Here is a 22,631-nt window from a genome sequence, read left to right as displayed (position 1 = left end):
AGAAGGTTTCTTCACTTACAAGTTTTCTACTCCCTCCGATTCATATTAATTGTCGAAATAATACATGTATCTAGACGCTTTTTAGATATATAGATGCATTCATATTTGGACAAATTTGAGACAATTAATATGGATTGGAGGGAGTACTAAACCATCTTAAGGAGTCTGACTTTTACACTAAGTTGTCCCATCATCTGGTCGGCCTGAGGTTACACATTGTAGCATTTCAACACAGGTACCAAAATGGAGTGATGTGGTGAATCAGGCTTCATCTACGCTACATAATGGCCTTGGTGCCCCCATTTTTTATTTTTACGATGTTTACCCAGCTTCATGTCCTTTGATTCCCTTTAGACCAGCGCCCAGACGCAACGCACGCTCGCTAGTCGCTAGCTAGGGACTCCACGGGCAAATCCAAATCACGGAGGACCCGGTCGTCTCGCCGGTGTCCCGTGTAATTTGGGCAGCAAATCGGCGGTGCGGCGCACATCGACGAGGAAACTATGCGCTGTGCGTAGGCGTCTCAATCGGTCGCTTTCTGCTTTATTTTCTAGCCAGTTGTGTCAGGGTGGCCTTTCTTTCTGTTCGTCGTCGTCGGCTCGGGCGTGCAAGACGGGCGTTTCGGCGTGTCGCGCACTAGCTCGCGCGCCCACGAAGCCCAAGCTTTTCTTGGCCAGGTAAAACCGATACAGGTCAGATGGATATATGGCAGCTGTCGTGTTTGGCCGGGTTTCCCCGTCGGCAAATACCATGCTTTTGCTAGTTGATCTTGATCTGATCCATCCTCGTGCTCTCCCGTACCCGTGCTTCTGTCTTCTTGTATTTGACTCTCTCAAAAAAAAAACTTGTATTTGACGTGCGCATCAGATGTCTCTGTCGTCGTTCTGTTTGGCAAAGGGTCATACCACTGCACGTCTTCAATTTTCGTTAAGGGACGCGGCGTTCTGATCGCGTCGAAATAAGTGCGTGCCGTGATTCAATCATTGACGCAGAAGAACTGATTAAAAATGCAAAAACAAAACGATGAATTGTGGGGACATAGCAGGGGAGAAATAGACAAAAGATCAGAAGACTGCAAGAAGAAGGAAACTGAGAGAACTCTCTTAACACTAATGTTTCCAGGCGATTGATGCAAAATGGTCTGAAACAAGGAACATCGACACACTGGAGAGCCGCCTACTAGCCTAAACCGGACTCATGAGTCATGAGCGAACACTCGCACATGCTGAACACATGATAGCTGGTCGGGACAGAACTCTAGTGGCTAGAGCAAGGTAATTTTGGGCCTGCAGCTGAGTAGGCTCATCATGTTTCGCGATACTAGCTGCGATCTGTGCTTATTTTCAGAAGGAAAACCATGTACTCCTAATTCGTGCAATCTTTACACAAGCAAATCTCGGGAGATCCTAGAGGATAGAGAGCACTCTGCATTTCCTCGATCATGTGTATGTTTGGCCCGCGTATTAAATGTCTCTTCATCGTCAGAAATCAGTAATGCCACCGGCGACCACTGCTACTACTACTGCACGTCATAAATCCTCATCAATCTGTTTGTTGAAACGCAGCCCGCACGCAGCAGCTTTTAATTTCCGCGCGAGCGGGTCTCCTCATCCCACCGAGAAAAATTCACCGCACACGGACCTCATCTTAAAATTGAAAAAGAAAGAAAAGGCCCAGAGCCCCAGATGTTGTGTTGCCTCCCGGATGTGCCTGCCTGCCTCTGCTGCTGCGCACCAACCGCCGTCTCGGGTCACCGACGCGCACGTGAAAATGTGAAATTCACACTGTTGGAGCGAGGAGGAGAAGAGGAAGAAGGTGTAAAACAGAGAGGCAAATAGCAAATGTGCCTGGTTGGAGGAGCCCCTCTCTCCTTTCTCTTCTTTTCTCGCGGGCCCGATTGGCAAAATGGCGCATGGCTCTCTCCATTTCCTCGCTTACCTTCCAAGCAAAGAATGGACGGGCGGGGGAAACGGTGGGCACGGCTTCATGACGAGCCTCGGCCGGGCGGTGTGGCCTGGCCCGTGCTACAGTAGCCCTTAGGCGGAGCGTGCGTGCGTGCGCTAGCTTCTTCTTCCCGTGCCCCACGCTCGCCTGGCTTCTACTGGACCGGTGGCTAGCGCGAATCTCGCGACAGACTTTCTTGCCGACGGGACGGTGATTACACGCTACAGCGTATTAGTGCCCCCCGCTGTGGCGTGTCACGTCGCCTCTTTCGCTCTCTCTTGGTTAATTACAGAGCCTATTGCACTACAGGTGATGATTAACGACATTTCAGTGGATCAAGGCAAGCTTTTAAACAGTCCTGGAATATCTAATGGTATCTTGCAAGAGATATTCACTTACTCGATCAGATATCTCGTGCGAAAGTAACAATTCCAGATCTGCATCATAAATCGTTTTTTTTTTCTAAAAGAAAACAAACGAGCACAAGGAAGGCATGTGGGGGGAGAATGGCCTGTACCCGATGCATTCTCGCTTTTCCATTTTATAAACCGAGCAGAATGGAATTTTGGGCTGCTTGCACGCTTTTTATTTATTTATAAAGTCGACCCAACCGCACCTAACGTCAAGAGACAAGAGAACCAAACCCGCAGCCTCCTCTCCTCAAACCAGCAAAAGGCAACACACCAAACAAGAACTTCATTGCTCCATCGTCATCGCTGCGTCCACCGGCGACGATCTGCAGCCATGGCAATGGCTTACAAGATGGTAATAAGTCGCCAGCAGTGCTCCCTTTTGTCATGCCCCGGCAGCGTCATATCATCTGGCTTACAATGTTTTTGTGATTGTGCGAGTGCAGGCGACGGAGGGGATGAACATCAAGGAGGAGTGCAAGCGGTGGTTCACGGAGATGAAGTGGAAGAAGGTGCACCGCTTCGTGGTCTACAAGATCGACGAGCGGACCCGCGCCGTCATGGTGGACAAGGTGGGCGGCCCCGGCGAGGGCTACGACGAGCTCGTCGCCGCGCTGCCCACCGACGACTGCCGCTACGCCGTCTTTGACTTCGACTTCGTCTCCGTCGACAACTGCCAGAAGAGCAAGATCTTCTTCATCGCCTGGTAATTTCGGTCGATCCTTAATTGTTTCACTCCATTCTAGTACTAATTTTGCCATCAACCACTTGGTCAATTCTATACCGTCGTGAGGAACATTATCTACTCTTCCTCCTTGATTACTGACCATAAGTATTTTCTTAGGAATAATACCCCACTTGGTAATAGTAATTCTTGATGCGTATACTAGAATTCTCGCATCTCGGTTTAGAAAAAGGCTTTCATGCTCCAGTTCATTCTAGCTTAGGCATTCCTTGCTGGCGGCACACGGTACAATAAACAGCTTTGATCGTCCAAACCGTAAACTACCAAGTTTTTCTCCGTAAGCACACCGAGAGTTTGGAGGATATGCAAGTCATTCATGAAATACGGCAACTGCCAACTACGCTGAGAAATGAATTCCTTTTTGGTTTTGTGCGCTATCGAAAACGCTAAAGTTGGTAATTACATACATCCGTTGACCATAGTAGTACAAGCAAATCGCAGTCCAGCAATCACATCTCGCATCGTCATTGAGATAAAAAAAATCGATAATATCTAACCTGTTAGCTGCATTTGACACATATTTTTTTTAGAAAATCATTGACACTTCTATAGTCTTATCTATCTGTCCTTCCTACGGAGTAGATATATAAGCCCAGATGGAAATTAAGATGAGGCGTCCCCTCTCCATCCGCACACCACATACGTGCCAGCGAGCACCAAGAAATAGACAAGAAATCTGCAGACCAAATGACTCCGCAATCAGTCCCCACATACTTATCACGAAGAAGGAATATGCATCAAGCTTTTTCTATTTTCCACAAAAGTTGCTTGCCCGACCCATCCCCGCTGCCTTGTCAAACTCAAACGCAACTTTAGTCGAGATCATGACGGGGACCAAACTTTCTTGACAAGGCCATCATCCTTCTCTCTTCCTTTCTCCCTGGCCGGCATCTTTGCTACTGTTGTCTTTAGTACTCCTCCACGCATTAGTGCATTACGGCATTACTTTTCGCTTCACCTCCACTGTCTTTTATCAGATCAGATCTGGCCCTGTGTGGAGATCTGTCTGTCCTTCTTTCTACATCAGATTTCTAGACCCCTCCTGAAAACAAGGCATCGCCCAACCACAGCTGCAATTGGCCTCTCGGTCAACACTTCACTGTCTTTTACTGCAGTTTAACCACTTCCATCTTTGGATTATTCAGAGAACTGAAAAGCAAACACGATCAAACCACTTTAATAACAAAACAAGTTTATGTTTTAGTGCCGTTAGCTAGCTAGCTAGTCCACCAGCTCCAATTTCCTTCTGTTAAAGCTCTTTTGTTTTGATGGCAACTGCCGCTGTTGGATTGTCTCATGCGAGTACTCCATATACACTTGGCAACAGCAATGACCAGTGGGATTGGGATTGGGATGCAGAGGAGCTCATCAGTGGGTTCGATGGATTGATTCGTTGCTTTGTTTATGCGCCTTTTTTTGTCAGGTCACCGGCGGCATCGAGGATAAGAGCCAAGATTCTGTACGCGACGTCTAAGCAAGGGCTGAGGCGGGTGCTGGACGGGGTCCACTACGAGGTGCAGGCCACGGACCCCTCCGAGATGGGCTTCGATGTCATCAGAGGCCGCGCGCAATGAGGCCTCGCCGCGTGCTTTCGGGCTCTTCGGCGAGAGTGCGTGCCCAAGAGTGAGTTTTTATAAAAATCTGCGTTGCCTGTCACCCACCGTTGTAGTATAATCGAAGGGATGCTAATTGGGCGCTGGTGTCCTCTCCGACTCCTAGCCTTTGATGCAATCTGACGAGGGTTTGTGCTTGGTTTAGACCCTGCGTTCAGCGTTCGCCTGTACGTGTTGTTTGCTGTCTGGAGAGCAGGAGGTGTGCCGTGTGTTATATAGGAGCTGAGGGAGTGGCAGCGGATTAATGAAACGTCCATCTCTGCGACGTAGAATTCCACTGAGACTCATGATGCTCCCCCACTTGGTTGCTCTAATGCTCTTTATGTTTCTGGATACGATCCACTTGGTTGTGTGCATCGCAAGATCGATGTAAGCATGCCCAGCGAATCATCCTCTTATTGTGTAAAGTGAAATGCGACGGGGTGCTTCGGTGAAATTATTGCAGGCCTTACTCGCTTGATCACCTCTGTTCAGATTTGCTAACTCAAAACGAATATTGTAAGGACAAGATCGACTATCCACACTTGTAGCAAATATTATGCATTGCATGTACAGCACGTGTTTCGTTAGATGGTGTCGTACCGGTTTTCCCTCGGAAAGAGATAAGTAAATCCTAAACTATTTCGGTATTCCCTCCAAACTTCTTGTCATATAGAACGAGCAACTTTTGATTTCGGATCACTTCACCAATGTAAGGTGATTTTCTTTGTATTTTCCATCACCTCCTTTGCGAGAATGCTTTAATCTAAACGTAATTTTGCGGGCGGATAAGCTCCTTAGTGAGGGTGCGACTTCTTGGTTCCGAATGAAGTATTTAGAGTTTCAAGTATCCGTAGACGAAGCAGAATTCTTGGGTACAGATGCACAACCACGGTATTTTGGAAGAGTTATTTTTCTTTAGAAAGAAGGATACATCTGGCCTCTCCATCAATCGATGATGCATATAGTCAATATTATTAAAAATCAGGTAAAAAAGACATCAAAAAAAAAGAGAGGGATGAACTCCACAACACTCCCATTCCCACTACGATAAAAGGCTGAAGAAACGAAAAGTACACAATTCTTAGGCAAAACTTTCAAACGAACGACGAGTCCAATTGTAGATTTTCAGTCCCAAAGCCGAGCTTGAAGCCACCAACTTCAACAAGGACACGACAGATGCGCGTGTCAACATTGCCCGATCAGGGATCATGTGTTTTCATTGGAGTGAACATACTCGTCGTCAAAGCCGCTTCTACCATTAGCACTTGACTCGCTAATTAAAGATACCTCGCTAGCCAGATACCGTTGGAGAAGGTACTAGAATCCGAGATGTCCATACCTCCTCTGAAACCACATACAACACACGGTATGCTTCCGAACTTCTAGGTGAACCGTGGTTGATTAATTTTACTTTTTTACATGTACCGGGGTTGATTAATCTTGCCTTGCTAACAGCCGTGTTCCTGATTCATACTTCATCCGAGTTTGTTACTCTACTCTGATATCACATCAAACACAACATGTTGTCTTCTATAAACGTTCGACCTGACCTAAATTCCACTAACATATACTGATATAATCATCGTAGTAATTCTTATACTGATATAATATCATGTACAAATAATTGATGGCTTTGTGCATCAATCGATGCCGAGGCCTGGAGTTGCCCCCTTTTTCGGAAAGAAAAACACAAGCGCGCACAAAAAAAGAAGCACTGCGGCCTGGGAAAAGAATAGAGAAAAGGTCCTGCAAAATAAGGCTAAACTCTGGGTGGGCTGAAAAATGGGCCGTTGCAGTCCAGTCCAGCCAGCCATTTAAACGAGCGGTTCTGTACTTCTGTTGTTCTTGAAAAAAAAAAACATACACACGCAAAAAAAAAAAGCGGTTGTGCTGTGCCGCACCCTCTGCTGGGAAGTGACGCATCTTGCTCTCCTTCCCGGCCTTGCCGGACGCACATTTTCAGCTTTGCGCGCCTCCAAGCAGGTCGAGCTCCCGGTCTCTTGGCTCTCGCCGCCGGCGGATGTATCCTGAGAAATTAAATCGGTTCATCGGCTACGTTCTACCCTGCCTCGGTCCCTTTCCACTGGCTTCATGCCGCAATTTGGGCATCAGTCACTGGCCCAGCCTCGTGAACGGGGAGCACAAGTCAATCAGGCATTCAGTTCTGCAGGCAGAAACTCATCATTTGGTAACGACAAACCACTGGAAAACGAGCATATGGCTAGAGCCCCGAAGCGTGCACTTTACCTCCAAAGCACGCTCCCCCCTTTCGCGCGTTTCCCGGAATCGGTTTACAACCGGTGCAATATGTTGCCCCAGGCACTCGCTAGCGCACAACGTGCCAAATCCACGGATAGCCTTCGCGACGCCGCCCGGCGCCGGCGGGACCATTCATCGACTCATCGGTCGGCCCGAAGAAGCTGACCCCACGTGTTAGCGACATACTATCACGACTGTGGCACTCGAGATTCTCATCAAGAAACACGTGCTGCCGCAGATAATTTGACGGTGCCAGAATCCGGCTCACTCGATCCAACTCCCACGGAAGGCACTCTTGAGTCTCGAACCGATCAGCAACGCAGCGCATGGCAGCTACACGCCTGCACCATCGCACCGATCCAGAGCGGCAGCATTTAAACCATCCTACGGTCGGAGGGTGCGAAAACGTGACGCGACATAACTGCTAGCAGTCTAGCAGAGCCGTACGAGGCCCACGACGACGCCCGGTACTCCCCCACCTGCAGTCTGCGCCTTGCTATAACTCCTCCCCTTTCCACCGCTCCACGACACCGTCGCTCTCGCCGGTCTATCCAATGGCCACTCGCCGCCGCCTCCTGCTCTTCCTCCTCCTCGTGCTTACCGCGACGACGCTACTGTCCCAAACCGCCGGCGCGACCGACGCCGACGATGGCGGCCGCCAAGCGAAGAAAACGTACATCTTCCGCGTCGACCACCGCGCCAAGCCGTCCGTGTTCCCGACCCACGCGCACTGGTACTCCTCCGCCGCTTTCGCCTCGGGCGCCGATGCCGACGGGCCCCTCCTCGAGCCTCTCCACGTCTACGACACCGTCTTCCACGGCTTCTCCGCGTCGGTCTCCGCTCCCCGCGCCGACGCGCTGCGCCGCCACCCGGCCGTGCTCGCCGCGTTCGAGGACCGGGTCCGCCCGCTGCACACCACCAGGTCGCCGCAGTTCATGGGCCTCCGCGCGCGCCTCGGGCTGTGGTCTCTCGCCGACTACGGCTCCGACGTCATCGTCGGGGTGCTAGACACCGGCGTGTGGCCCGAGCGCCGCAGCCTCTCTGACAGGAACCTCCCGCCGGTCCCCGCCAGATGGCGTGGCGGCTGCGACGCGGGCGCCGCTTTCCCGGCGTCGTCTTGCAACAGGAAGCTGGTCGGCGCGCGGTTCTTCTCGCAGGGCCACGCCGCGCACTACGGCGATACCGCGGCGGTGGCGTCCAACGGCTCCGTGGAGTACATGTCGCCGCGCGACGCCGACGGGCACGGGACGCACACGGCCACCACGGCGGCAGGCAGCGTGTCCTACGCGGCGAGCATGGAGGGGTACGCGCCCGGCGTCGCCAAGGGCGTCGCGCCCAAGGCAAGGGTGGCCGCGTACAAGGTGTGCTGGAAGGGCGCCGGCTGCCTCGACTCCGACATCCTCGCCGGCTTCGACCGCGCCGTCGCGGACGGCGTGGACGTCATCTCCGTCTCCATCGGCGGCGGCAATGGCGCCACGTCGCCCTTCTACATCGACCCGATCGCGATCGGCGCGTACGGCGCCGTCTCGCGGGGAGTCTTCGTGGCCACCTCCGCCGGGAACGAAGGGCCCGCCGCCATGTCGGTGACCAACCTCGCGCCGTGGCTCGCCACCGTGGGCGCCGGCACGATCGACCGCAGCTTCCCCGCCGAAATCGTGCTCGGCGACGGGAGGCGTATGGCGGGAGTGTCCCTCTACTCCGGCAAGCCCCTGGCCAACAACACCATGCTGTCTCTGTACTACCCCGGGCGTTCAGGTGGGCTGTCCGCTTCGCTGTGCATGGAGAATTCCATCGAGCCGTCGCTTGTGGCAGGGAAGATCGTCATCTGCGACCGCGGCAGCAGCCCGCGCGTGGCCAAGGGGATGGTCGTGAAGGAAGCTGGTGGCGCAGCAATGGTTCTCGCCAACGGAGAGGCCAACGGCGAAGGTCTAGTAGGCGACGCTCATGTCCTCCCGGCTTGCTCGGTGGGCGAGAGCGAGGGCGACACGCTCAAGGCATATGCTGCCAACACCACCAATCCGACTGCGACAATTGTCTTCAGGGGCACTATCGTCGGCGTCAAGCCGGCTCCGTTGGTGGCCTCCTTCTCTGCCCGCGGGCCCAACGGACTCGTCCCGGAGATCCTCAAGCCGGACTTCATCGCCCCTGGAGTCAACATCCTCGCGGCCTGGACGGGTGCCACTGGTCCTACGGGCCTGGAATCCGACCCCCGGCGGACAGAGTTCAACATCCTGTCGGGCACGTCCATGGCGTGCCCGCACGCCAGCGGCGCCGCCGCGCTGCTCCGGTCCGCGCACCCCGGGTGGTCGCCGGCAGCGATCCGCTCCGCGTTGATGACCACGGCAATCGTCACCGACAACCGTGGCGGCGCGGTGAGCGACGAGGCCGAGCACGGGCGCGCCGCGACGCCGTTCGACTACGGCGCGGGGCACATCACTTTGAGCAAGGCCCTAGACCCGGGCTTGGTCTACGACATCGGGGACGAAGACTACGTGGTGTTCATGTGCAGCATTGGCTACGAGGCCAACGCGATCGAGGTGATCACTCACAAGCCGGTGTCCTGCCCCGCGGCGACGAACAGGAAGCTCTCGGGCTCCGACCTGAACTACCCGTCGATCTCCGTGGTGTTCCACGGCAGCAACCAGTCCAGGACGGTGATCCGCACGGCGACCAACGTCGGCGCCGAGGCATCCGCGACGTACAAGGCGCGCGTGGAGATGTCCGGCGCGGCGGCGAGCAGCGGCGTGTCCGTGGCAGTGAAGCCGGAGAAGCTCGTCTTCTCCCCGGCCGTGAAGAAGCAGAGCTTCGCGGTGACCGTGGAGGCGCCGGCCGGTCCCGCCGCGGCGCCGGTGTACGGGCACCTCGTCTGGTCAGACGGCCGCGGGCACGACGTCCGGAGCCCCATCGTGGTGACGTGGCTGCAGCCTATGTGAGTGGCAAGTTGGGACGGACACCCCGACCCAGTCACCCTTGCATCAGAAGTCAAAAGGAGGTGGGCCGTACCGCCGTAGCGGCAACGGCTGCGGTCGGGACTGCGCAATGAAGGTGTCAGGGCGCACGCAGTAGTACTTTAATTACGTGGGGTCTTTTTCTCTGTTGAGAAATTGATTAAAGCCCAGGCTGTGGCAGTGTGGAGTACAGTGACAGCAGTGTGGAGTGTAGACTGTGTAGTTTGTTTGCTTTTGCGGGCAACGCCGGTTGCCGGGCCATGGTGACACTAGTGTCAGGAGCAACGGAAACAAAGGGTGAAACAAGACAAAAGCTGAGAAATTCCACTACTTATATTAGTTCGAGTGTGGACTACGGATAACTCATGTAGCTGCGTTCTCTTGTACTAAATCTAATCTAAGCTTTGTCAGTTTATGGAGAGCCATCTGTGGCTACCCATTTTCTTTTCCTGCACGTGAGTATCGACAGGTCAATTTTCAGATGGACGGGCAATAATGCTTTTTAAGCTGAAGAAACGATAAAGTTCGTTGGATGTTTTTCTTACAAGCCAGTCAGACTCGGTATTCGGTGCCTTTTGCGTCGTTTTCCACAAGCTCTTTACCCGGCAGCGCCAACAACGAGGAAAGCAGGCGATGCTTCATGCTTCTCGAGGTTTGCAGGTAGTACTCGAATAAGCAAATGCGATCGTTCTTGGGCACCAGCACGGCCGCACCCGGCCATGTACATCGACGCACTGTGAATCTACCTGGTGAAATCATGGCAAAGGAATTTGCCCTGATCGATCGAGTGCGTCCCTCGACATCTAGTGATGCGGATGCGGCTCTCCACTCACTTGTTTTGTTATACGGAGTACTAGCACAGTAGGAGTACTACACAAGGTGGCAGTACCAGATTACTAATTCGTGATCCTTTTCTTTGTCTCTTTTGGAAGATATACTTTTCTTTATCCAAAGGCAATGCATTATCTTGTGCTTTTCGATAAGCTGGTCGATCGGTAGTGGAGAAGCCAATTTCCCCAATTCCGCTTTGCTGTCTTGTACTCTATGACAATGAAAACCATTTCTCTTATTCCTCCTTGGAAGGGCCACTTATTTTCATCTTTTCTTTTGCCACAAAATCCATCTTACACGGTTACACTTTTATCCTTATTTAATGTGAACCAGCGTGGTGACCCGCGCAGATTGCGCGGATAGACTTGTATAATGAAATGATATTTTTTAATTTTTTTTCTAACTGATTCATTTTGTATGCAATCCAGATGTATCGTATTTGGAATTGTTCAATTTTTGAAATATGTGATTTGTTTTATTTTTTACGTACCAAAAAATATAGTTCTAAATTCTTGGATGGGTTTTAATCTTTTTCCGTTCGAGTTTTCAGGTCTCCAACGTATGATAAATTTGCATCATTTATAATTTTCCTAATTTTTTTCCTTCGCAATTGATGTATGCATTTTTTATTGGTTCATAGATTCAAAAATATGTTTTTTTACTTTACACCTACCTCATGGTCATGGCTACCACCTGAAGACCACATATCGACGTCCGATACGGTTGGTCCGAATCGCCAAGCCCGCACGGCACCAACGGCCCTTTGGAGTTGCTCAGCGCGAGGCTTGTTCGGTAGCTGCTACGGCAGCTCGGCTTAGTTGCTGCGGGCTCCCTGGTTACAGCCCTCCCGGAGGCGGGCGTGGGCGTTCGCGAGGCCGGGCCTTCGGCAGCCATTCTCTGGCCTGGTGGATCTTCTCGGTGGTGCTGCTCCGCGTCACTTCCTCCTGGTTCCGCCCCGCAGTTTCTCGGGAAAGGTGTGGTGTGGCGGGTTTGGGAATCCATGCGGTGGCGGGTGCAGCCGACGGTGGACTCTCTCCCTCTCGCTGGATCTAGGAGTTGGCGTCTGACGTTGGCTAATCCGACCATGACAGCGGTGACGTCTTTGGACGTCTCTTCCCATCCCTGATGCGTTGCCGAGGTAGTTCTACACCACCCGTTCTAGGTTCTCGGGCGAAAACCCAAGACTGGACGGCGACAGCGTTGTTTGCGTCGTTCTCCCCCTTGGGGCACCGTTTGGGAAACGCAAGATTGGTGTGTGAGGGTGTGTTGGTCGCAGGGCGGCTACTGAGCGCGTGCTGCTCGTCGCTGCCTTGCCTGGCAAGTTCAATGCGTTGTTCTCGACACACGCTGGAAATTAGCTTGACCAGTTGTGTCTTCGTGACTTCCGGGTTTAGATGTTGGGCGGTGGTGTGCGGTCAGGGCATACGGCCCTGACAATGACCACTCTTTTCATCAAGCTAATAGGTATAGCTTGGTGGCTTTGGGTTGTTTGATTGATTATCCGTTTTGCCAGGCTTGTTAAATAAATCAACAAAAAATGGTTGTGTGCATCATTTTGATGGAGAGGCCGGAGGTCTCAGCCTCCTTTTCGAAAAAAAATTTGTATCTATTAGGCCCATCATCCAATGGCTTTTATGACTTTTCCGGGTTTTTTTTTCGTTTGACATGAAAATCCTCCTTATTTTCATCATATTGTCTGGTATTTATTTTTCTAACTGCAGCTGATAGCGATAGATGTTCGACTTTAGGTGTGTTATTTGCAACCGTGGGTTTGGGTGCATCTATGGTAAATTGACTTCTAGCTTGTGTTTTCGTTGCAACCGTGCTACTACTGGCCGACTGATGATGACGCATGCATGGATTCAGTGACGGTGCATATGTGGATGTATGGAATCCGGATGTGTTAGCATTTATGCCATGTTGTTTCTTTTTCCATTTCATTTTCAAAATTTGTCCCCACTAAGTATCAATTTGTTTTACTAAACATCTCATATGAGGTATGATTGTCGCACGGCAAAACGTCACTGACAGTTGGAGTAGTTGGTTCCAGCTTGTCTTTTTCGCTATAGTCTTAAGGTCTCAAACATATGATAAATTTGCATAATTTCCAGCTCTCCTCTTTTTTATTCTTCCTAATTGGTGTATGTCATTTTTTTTAATTTGTTCATAGATTTGAAATGTGGTTTTGTTTGCTTTGCACTTGGTTTTAGGGGTACAACCTGAAAGCCACTTACCGGCACCCGATACGGTCGATCCGAATACAGCGTTATGGCTGGTTATGGATAATACTTTTTTTCTTGTATCCATGAGTTTCTGCTACTCTAATTAGTCATATTATTGCCAACATTTTTGTGTCAAGCTAACAAAATTGGAATTTTAGAGACTTCTGTTTATTAAGTCTATTGGGTTATTCATGATTGGAACAAAGGAGAGGTCGCATTGGGTCTGGTGGTCCACGATGCACCCATTTATTTACATAGTAATTTCTAGTTTTTTCTCGTGATACAGAACTAAATTATTTGAACTGATCGCTTAAATTTGAATATTCCACCAACATCATCACTGAATGTATATGACTTTTTTTTTCTTTTCTCAGGCATCTCTCTACGGTAGCAGCAGTCGCTGGGGCCTAGCTAGGGACTTAACCGGGGAATTAATTGACTCGTGTTAGAATTCTAATCGGATTCCTTTTTCTCCTTGTAGCAATTGGTTTCTTACTTTGTACAGCACGTGACCATATGCTGTAAGACTTTCGGTGTCCCTGTGCTTGTCCATCTAAGATTAGAAGGTAAATTACTCGCAGAAAAAATTAGAAGGCAAATACTCCGTATATAGCGATGGGTTGATTTATTTTCAGCCGTACGATAACTTTAAGACAATCTACGTCATAGAATTTCTGTTATTTCAATTAGATATTAGATGTTTTCTGCAATCTTGATTTTTGACTGGAATGTGCAGTGTGGTGTATGAGTAGTAAGTTCTGTAGTTTGTCTGCATAAAAGGATTCTCCCCTTTCTTCCCCTCTCTCGTCTCCACTGCTACAACAGCTCAGAGCTCTTCTTCCGCCTCTTCTCTCCCTCCTCTCCGGCGACGTGCATCTGAGCGTTGAAGCGAGGCACGTAGCGTGTCCCGATGGCCTCGCCCGACGCCCAGTTTCGAGCGTGAGTCAACGGAGTTTTGTGTTAGCTTCCGCCTAGGAAGAAGCGCGGGGTGATGTACTAGCAATCATAGAGAAATTGGTAACGATCAATCTCAAACTGGTGAACGTTCTGCAGCAAATAGATCGAGCGGCTAATTGACTATCCCTTCATGAATACTCACCGTAGGAGCACATATCTAGTTCATCGAGGTATGCTAGTTCACTTTCGCAAAAAAAGAAAGAGAAATGCTAGTTCACCGGAGTCTTTTGTTTTTCGAGGATTTGTGCTCCAGGAGAGAGAGATGGCTGACGGGAAATTCTGCGGAGTGTTGTACGTGCGTGGAGATTACGGCCGGGGAACAGTCTAACACATGGGCTCTCCATCTTAAGGCCCAGAGTGTTCCTTAAGCATCATGGTAGTTTTGGTTTGCTATAGGGGCCCACGGCTCGGAGGCGCCCAGCCGAGGTTTTTTAGGGGAGCCCAGGTTTCGTTTACCTAGCCTGCCAGCCCAGGTAATCTCCGTTGGGTTGGCTTGGCTTGGACAGTTGGGCCACATAGGGCCAGGCTGGCGAGCAATAAATCACATGGGCCCACAGCTATGATGCAGATTCATACGTACACTTCGCTCAGAAAGAAAAAATCAAGGGTACGTACACACCAGCATAGTATTTTCTTCTTCCTATGTAGAAAAACCACTCCCAAAAAAAATGTAGAAAAACCACTCCAAAAGAAGCGAATGCAATCTTTTAGATGTCTTTACCATCAATTTCTAATGAATAACAAGTTCACAAGAGACCACAAAGTGCACAACAAAAATTGCCTGCGAGGTCGATCGATTATCGATAGAAAGGGGGCCGGGCACCATCGCTGACTCTTTTCTATTGATGCAGAGGGCAAAAATGGGCGCTAGTTTAAGCAAAGCAGATGCCGGAGTTGGGCAGGGGCGGCAATAAAATCGGAAAAACTGGCAGAGCCTGCCATGTCTTTTTCCTTGCGAATGGGCGCTGCTTTGCTTATACTAGCGCAACTGGACGAAGAAGTGGACGTGATACAACGGTCGGCGCAGGGCAAAACGCCGAAACACCGACCCGGGTTGTGCTATTCTATTCCACGGGATGCATGGTTAACCGCCAAAATGGAGATGATGACAGGATTTGTCAAAACAAAAGTTAGGTGACGCTACTAAGCAAGAAACCTCAGAAGACCTCCGTCCTAACTCGTGGTCAAGACTAAGATATACCGAGCGAGTTGTTGACCGCAATACTACTTACGTACTGATTATTCAACACAGCCTCTTTGACCAAGTAAAGCACATATCCTCGTTGTAATTTGATCTATGTCATAAAATACTACTAACTTCGTTTTATAATTTTGTCTCAAATTTGCTTAAAAATGAATGTATTTATTCCTAAAAACGTCACATATATGTAATATTTCGACAAGAATTATGAAACGGAGGGAGTAAAATGCATGGGCAGATCCTTACCGTATAATGACTCGTGATAGACGGTAGCACAGCGGCACAGCCTGTCGATCGATAGATCCACCTGCCATTTTCCACATGTACTACCACCGCACGCTCCCGTAGAAAAGATACGTGCTGTACGTACGTTGGACTCTTCTTCCTGTAACACAGCACGGCAAACCGCCGGCCGGCCGCTGCACCACACGACGAATTTCCTTTTTTCTTGATGATATGGTCTAATTGCGGCCTCACCCGCCTCCGGAAATCAGGGTCGACATCGAGAGCAAATAAGAACACGTATGAGGCTAGCAATAGCTATATATCTACCGTTTCTCGGAGGGATTTAGTCGACGATCCAGAACCTTCTCCGGAAGCGCGGCTGACGCTAGCTAGCTCTCGCGCACGATCCGCACGAGTATCTATGGTATGCCGACTTCTCCCTCGGGCCGTTCTCCGTTTCTGAAAGGGAAAGCCGCCGCGCGGCGGTGCAGCCCAGCCGCCGACCAGCCCACGGGGTACGGCCGATATTTTCTCGAAATTGATCGCATTCCATTGCCAAATACTGCCATGTACCCATACGACTCTGGCCAATGGAGACTATTATGTTGCTGATTACGTTTTTGTGAGTACGTATATATGTTGATGTCGTCAGTGCTACGAATTGGCAATTTGGCATGTGATGTCGTCAGTACTCAGTACTACGAATTGGTTAGAAGTAGTTGTCGGAATTAGCTGTCCTACTCATAGCTGCTCCAGCTCAGAATAATTAAGGCCGGACGTCGCTAGCTCAAGAGTTCAGCTAGCTAGCGAACATTCTGGAGTACACGCCATGGAAGAATTGGCATTCATGGGGGTGGTTGCACTAAGGAGATACGCTTCGAGATTGTTCGAGACATTTAACTATGTTTAGAAATGGGCTGGAGCTAATGATCGATGACCGTCCGGTTTAATTGTTTAGTTGTACCAGAGAGTAGTTGGTTATCTTGATCTATCTCGTCATTGGCAGAAAAGAAATGCAATTGGGTGTAAGAAATCTAAGGGCCACCGCCCATCCATTGAGGCCCTGTGACCTGCAAATTAATGTTGTTAATTAGTAACATTATGATATATGCCCACTTGAAGAAACTACGAAAAGATCTAACTGACAGTTTCGTTATACGTAAGCTAGCTTGCTCTTCACACAAAATAAATAAAACAAGAGAACACATATTGTTTGTTGGTCCTGATATTTTCAACTCATTTTATCCGATCAAGTTGCTTCCTAGTTTATTTTACGAGTATGTACAGTACATGATTTGTTACAAGAATTCGATCTCTGTGTAAATCCAAATGCGAATTATACTTCAAGCATTTTCACCATGTTGGTTTGCTATGCTATACTCGATCAAGACGGGCCTAACTACTTTAGTAAAGCAATAATCTACGGTAAGATATCAGCAAAGTAACCTTTCATGAGTAGGCTAACTATAATCATTACCATAGCAAGGAAGGTACGTCAACCATTAAAACCAGCTGGGGCCTTACTTTCTTTTCGTAATGAAGTAGGATTAACCTAATTTGGTCGTACCTTAGCTACTTATATATATACTTTACCTTACTTTTCCACTATACTTTTCAGGTGCATGTAAAAGTAAAACCATTTGTTAAGCTACGTATTGAGCTTCCCTTTAACAAAGCTCAGAGGCCATCTCCACATATTTTTTCTCCTACTCTAAAATTATATTATTCTTGCTTCATACCCTAGCATCCATGGATTACTCGATCAATAGCACATCATTGTGTAGGTACGTAGCTAACCTGATTAAACGTGTTTGCACTACGTCACGATAGATTATCGGACGCATTCAAAGCGTGTCAATTTGGCTTCAAAGTGCGTCAAATTTATATGCGTGGCATTTTAAAAATGTTGAATATACTTGTGTTGGCAAAAGTATTTGACGCATTTTTATTGACAAAATCTGCGATTAAAGTGCTAAAAGTGCGGTTAATAATCAAAATTAACTCCATTTGAACAAAGTGCTGCTAGCATAGTGCGGACAAATATCTACCGTGAGATAGTTGCTATCGATCCTAGGAATATTTTGATGTTTCCTTTTTAAACCAGATCGGTGCATTACCAAATCTTCAAGCCCTCTACTGAATCGCAGTACAAGGCTTATTCACCTCAACATGAGCCCACTTACGAGCTTCACAGGATTCTTAGATTGATCTTCTTCCGAAAGGATCATCAGGTCTTCGGCCGTCGCTTTCTCAAAAGAACCTCATCTTTTTTATCGAAACCCCATAAAGATTATTTGGCCTCGATCAAATCAGTGCTAAAAATCGCATTATTCTTTTCCTTTTCGGTAAGTAACCACATGCTTTACTTCCTAAGTATGCGGTTGGCACTTAGCACACATTCAAGGTATCTTACTATTTATCTTAAATCCAAATTCATTTTGACCAAAATGCTATTGTTCCATTTATATGATTTTTGTCGTGTGGCAAATCAGTCAGATTGCAATCCACGCCTTTCATTGTACGTACCTGCTGAGCTCCACCATCCAATTCGCAAGGCCCGTGTCTGGGCCGTGTGTGTCTTACATAACGGTGATCACCAATACACCAAACAACAGTCTACTGTTCTTCATCCAACGATAAGGCTTCATGAGGTCATCCTTGCGACTGACCATTAGTTCTGGGCTTCTGGCATCCATCCGGCGGTACCGTGCAACGACGCAACGCTCGTTTAGGCGAAAAGTTTGCTCAGCCATTGACACAAAGTCTTTGAAAAAGAAGGCTATAGGCAGCTACAGAAATCTGCGGGCGGCGCAGACGCAGGCGCCGGCCGGTGGACCCTGTCGTGGTACGGCGGACCCAGCAAAAGGCGGACGAGGAAAGTAAGACGGCGTCGCTTTCCACGTGTCCCTTGCCTGCGCCGGGATCAAACACGGGAAAGCTGAACGGACGGCAGGATGCGGCTCAGCGGCACCTGCCAAACCCCCCATCCGGCGGCCCGCGTCGGTTTGGCGGTTGCCGGCCTATCCGCAGTTGGTCCTTGTCCTCCGGATTCGCGCTGCAGTTGGATCACAACCCGGCCAGAAATCAGCTGTCAAAAAAAGAAAACAGCCGGAAAAGCACATCTTTATGGGCGGGTTTTGGGTGTACGTGGGGTGGCTGGCTGGCTGCGCTGTGGGGCCGATATTTTTCGCGCGGACTCTCGGGACCACCGTCATTGACGCGCAGTTGTTTTCGTAATCTTGTGCGAGATCAGACGGCAGCGGTTGTCCAATCTCAGCATGTCGGCATTTATTTGTTTTGCAAAACGACCCACTTGCACTTCTTATATTAGTCCACGACCCCTATTGCAGAACAATTGAAAGGTAAACGCAGAGTCATTGGCATATGATTGTTGATGGTGGCTTCTCCATGGAGCAATAAATTTTTCTACGGTTTGCAAGTGGCACTTGCAGGATACTCTTAAAAAATGATGTCACAACTTACTATGATGCTTTCAAAAGCTTTGATGTACAAACTCAAGAAAGGGTGAAAGACCCCCTTTGATTCAAAGTAATTTGAAAGGATTTTTGGAGGATTCCAATCCTCAGGGATTTTTCCTATATTGATCGTTTGATTCAAAGGATTGCAAACCATGAGATTTTTTCCTCAGGTTTGATTCAATTTTGATCGTTTGATATTCCATGTTTTCAAACAATCAATAAAAAATTCTTATATTCCATGTTTTCGAACAATCATTTTTTTTCCTGTATTGATGTACATTTTGCATGAAAAATTACATCCACTCCAACCTCTTTATAAGAATCCTACATTTTTCCTTTGCACATCAAACATCATCCGATTCTTGTAGTATTGAAGATGACATGCCACTTTGATCCTCTGAATTTCTTATTCCTGCATTTTGCGAATCTTGCGAATCAAAGAGAAAATGTTCCTAAGTGCAAAACACCGGGCAGGAGCAGCAACGACCAGAGTTTTCAAATAATTATTATGAGTTAGAAAATTAGGTAAAATAAAGTATTCAACTCACACAACTCGGTATTACCGTATTTGGCGTTGAGCCCCGAGTGTTTTTCAATGCCGTGTCGTGTAGCATTGACCTATCCAACCTCAGCGCCGGGGCATAGTGTTGAGCAAATGGGCTAAATTTTGTTAAATTTTTGCACATGACCACTTTTTGCTAAACTTTTAAAACATGGTCAATTTTATCGATTTGCAACCAATCTTCTAACCGTACTACTCCAATTCTCAATGGAGTGGATAGTTATTCAAATATCTTCAGAGATAACATTCATAGATATATAGCCGGCAAAAAAAAACAAGTCTAAAATAAAGTTCTAACTTTAAATCACTAAAAATAACTAAATGATCGAATGAAATGTGCGTGTATAAATGATTAAAGAGCTAGAAATGTAAGATGGGGTTCTTTTACGGAAAAAAACAATTATTGCTCAACTATTCTCAGAATAATGCTCCTCACGAGTGGCAAAGAACTATATACCAGCATCAACAAAAGTTTCTAACCTCTCCGAGGATTGTAATTAACACGTGCAAACCTACCATTAGCAACACCACAAGAAATTGAGGACGGTAGTTTTGAGGTCAAATCCCTCTACAGCACACACCCCCGAGGACCCGAGCCGACCGACCAACCTAGCTTTCCCTATAAAAGAGGGGGCACTGAACCCCTCTGAGCTGTAGCCCGGAGGCGAGGGTGGGCTTAGTGCATGGCTGTTCCCTCATCTCTACCTTAGCTAGATAGAGCCCCTTTTCTTAATTAAGGAGGAGAGGAAGACAAGATCTTCAGTTCTTCACTGATCATATAGATCGACAGCGTTGGATCGATCATTTTTCGTTTATTTCGTTCTTGTTCTTGATCTCCCCTCTCGATCTGCAAGACCACACCGTACCGCACCGTCCTGGCATCCTTGCTGTTTTTCTCCCCAAGGATCTAGTTCGATCTTCTTGCCAGTTTTTCCATGCAAAACTAATACTACAAGGGTTCTCTTCCAGTTTCCATCCTTGTTTTCAGTTTTCTCCTAATATTCGTCGTTCTCACCAAAACTTGTTCTTCTTCCGAAAAAAAAGAAAGAGCCCACGTACGTGTAGATCCAGAGACCTAACACTCCTCTCCTCCTCGATCCTACCAGCAAGCCCGGCCCAGAGAGATGGAAAACGTTCTGCTGGATCGATCTTCCGGGAGCTTCGAGTCGTTCCCGAGGAGGGACGTCGCATACTACGGCGCCGGTTGCCATCCGGGACCCGGAGCGAGACCGCGCGGCGCCTACGGCTACATGCCTACGTACTGCCCGCAGTACCACCACTTCCAGAAAGGCGGCGCGTGGAGCTCGGCGCCTCCACGCGCGAGGGCGACGAGGCCTCAGATATACTCGTCGCCGTCCCTCCCTCTCCTGCCTTCCAACCAGCCGCCGCTCCTGCCTCTCCCACCCACCGCCCCCCAGTACGTCCCCTACCCACCGCCTCCAACGCCGCCGCGTGGCGTCATGATCAGGCCGGCAGCGATGACGGCGGCAAACGTCGTCCCGGCACCGGCCTCGCGGCAGGGCCAGGGGGACAGGAGGAGGAGGAGGCCGGCTAGGCCGCCGCCAGAGCAGGCGAGGGCGCAGAAGAAGACGAGGCCGCTGGAGCGGGCGGCGCCGCTGCCGCCGGCGCCGGCGGTGGCCGAGGCGCTGGACGACCTCGAGCGCGAGGTGGCCCGGACCTTCGTCCAGGACCTGCTGCACGCGCTGGCGCCGCCGCCCAGCAGCCTGCCGCTGCCGACCTTCTCCCTCGTCGGCAAAGCAGCGTCGTCGCCCCCGCGCGGCAAGCTGGTGGGGCCGGCAGCCGCCGCCGCCCCGTTCTGCAACGCGGAGGTGGCCAACGCCGACGGCCTCCGCCGCCTCCTCCGCCTCTAGGCCGGCCGGCCGGCCGGATCGGCGTGCCGTTAAGTTTGATCTACAACGACTTGATTATTATTATTGGTTTCCCCTCCAAAACTATTATTTCTTGGCTGGGGAAAATATACAGGTACTACTCGTATTGAAAGTAGAAAGAAAAAGAATAATGTTTGTGTATTAGAAGAAGACAGGGAGAAAAGCTGTGTGACGCTGGAGCAATGGTCGGTGGAGTTGTCCGGTGGCGTGACCGTGATGTGGGCGTTGGATGGACGCTCTGGCCTGCTTCTGTGCTGCGGTGCAAATTAAAGGGGGTTGATTGGGACGTACGTCGAGGTGATGAAGAAGATGTTAATCCAGCTCCGTGTGTCGTAGATCGATGTCTAGGTTTTACGTAAACGTGCTTGCGTGCTTAATTATGGTATCCACGTAGTAGTAGTGTTGCTATTGTTCTTGATTGGGTGATGAGTTTTTTGAATTGCCCTGTATCAAGAGATTAATTAGTATGGTAATGTATGTCCGTACAAGTGACTCGAATATGAGGTGTGTATACATATTGTTTTCTTGTGATGTATCCATCCCGTACGTGGATTACACGGTCGCGTGAATTTCGGGGATGAAATGAGTGGTCGACTGCTTGTCTAGACATTTGCTATGTACTTATTCCAGTTGAAAAATCAACCGACCAACAAGAATGGGTAATTTCCCAAGCTACCTTATTAATTGAGCAACGTTCGGCAGGTAGCTAGTCTTCGGTAAACTCTGGCAACACTTCTTGGCTCATTGCAGTTGGAATGATCGATCAGGACATGTCCTAATTTGACGATGTCCTGATGAGGACTACAACTGAACGGACGGAGTACATCTTTTTAATGTGTACACAACGGAGTAGTCCTGATTTGACGATGGCGGCAGCACAAATTAAAAAGAGAAGAAGTGGCTGGTGGAATAATGGTGGATGAAGTAGCGGTGTGCGCACCGGTGAAGAAGGGAGGCCGCAAGCTTGAGGAAAATGAATTGAGAGGCGGGGAGATGAACTCCAGCGTCGACGGTAGGGACAAGACATGGCATCACCGTTCGCGTCCAAGTGACTCGAGTTCTTCTTGCAACGAGCGAGCGTCTCCGCGTTGTAGGCATCCCTGCTTCGCCAGGTGGTTCACCGTTGCACAGTTGTCCTTGTATCTACCGTGCAAGGGTAAGGTTTCCAGCCAACCATTGCACACTTGTCCTTGTATCTACCGTGCAAGGGTAAGGTTTCCAGCCCAAGAGTAGGACAAACTTTGCAAAAACAAATTCGGCCAAACAAATGCCTTCAGGGTAAAAAAACTGCAAGAACTTATGAAGGAAAATGGGAGTAGCACGATCTGCCCTCGTGTAAACTTTTCTTTATTAAGAGTTTCAAT

At 49.2% G+C, this 22,631-nt stretch overlaps 3 protein-coding genes across 3 annotated transcripts; all 3 read left to right on the top strand.

Moving 5' to 3' along the window:
• Nucleotides 1-2,526: 2,526 nt before the first annotated feature.
• On the top strand, nt 2,527-5,172 carry LOC100843703 (actin-depolymerizing factor 5). The gene is made up of 3 exons (XM_003558315.4): nt 2,527-2,709; nt 2,801-3,060; nt 4,523-5,172. The coding sequence occupies exons 1-3, from the start codon at nt 2,689-2,691 to the stop codon at nt 4,671-4,673; spliced, it is 432 nt and encodes a 143-aa protein (XP_003558363.1). The 5' UTR covers nt 2,527-2,688; the 3' UTR covers nt 4,674-5,172.
• Nucleotides 5,173-7,258: 2,086 nt separating this feature from the next.
• LOC100841071 (subtilisin-like protease SBT1.6) lies at nt 7,259-10,381 on the top strand. The gene has a single exon (XM_003558306.4). It carries the CDS (start codon nt 7,508-7,510, stop codon nt 9,884-9,886), a length of 2,379 nt encoding a protein of 792 aa, XP_003558354.1. The 5' UTR covers nt 7,259-7,507; the 3' UTR covers nt 9,887-10,381.
• A 9,653-nt stretch (nt 10,382-20,034) lies between these two features.
• On the top strand, nt 20,035-21,930 carry LOC100821044 (amyloid beta A4 precursor protein-binding family B member 1-interacting protein). The gene has a single exon (XM_010230580.3). The coding sequence runs from the start codon at nt 20,503-20,505 to the stop codon at nt 21,247-21,249; it is 747 nt and encodes a 248-aa protein (XP_010228882.1). The 5' UTR covers nt 20,035-20,502; the 3' UTR covers nt 21,250-21,930.
• Nucleotides 21,931-22,631: the final 701 nt, after the last annotated feature.

This window comes from Brachypodium distachyon, chromosome 1 (assembly GCF_000005505.3).
Source record: "Brachypodium distachyon strain Bd21 chromosome 1, Brachypodium_distachyon_v3.0, whole genome shotgun sequence".
Classification (NCBI taxonomy): Eukaryota; Viridiplantae; Streptophyta; class Magnoliopsida; order Poales; family Poaceae; genus Brachypodium; species Brachypodium distachyon.
Note: the sequence above shows the minus strand (reverse complement) of the source record. Positions and strands in the feature narration are given on the sequence as shown.

Coding starts and splice junctions, on each gene's coding strand:
- LOC100843703 (XM_003558315.4), top strand. CDS start 2,689: ATGGCAATGGCTTACAAGATG. Junction 2,710..2,800: donor TGGCAATGGCTTACAAGATG/GTAATAAGTCGC, acceptor GTGCGAGTGCAG/GCGACGGAGGGGATGAACAT. Junction 3,061..4,522: donor AAGATCTTCTTCATCGCCTG/GTAATTTCGGTC, acceptor TTTTTTTGTCAG/GTCACCGGCGGCATCGAGGA.
- LOC100821044 (XM_010230580.3), top strand. CDS start 20,503: ATGGAAAACGTTCTGCTGGATCGATCTTCCGGGAGCTTCGAGTCGTTC.
- LOC100841071 (XM_003558306.4), top strand. CDS start 7,508: ATGGCCACTCGCCGCCGCCTCCTGCTCTTCCTCCTCCTCGTGCTTACC.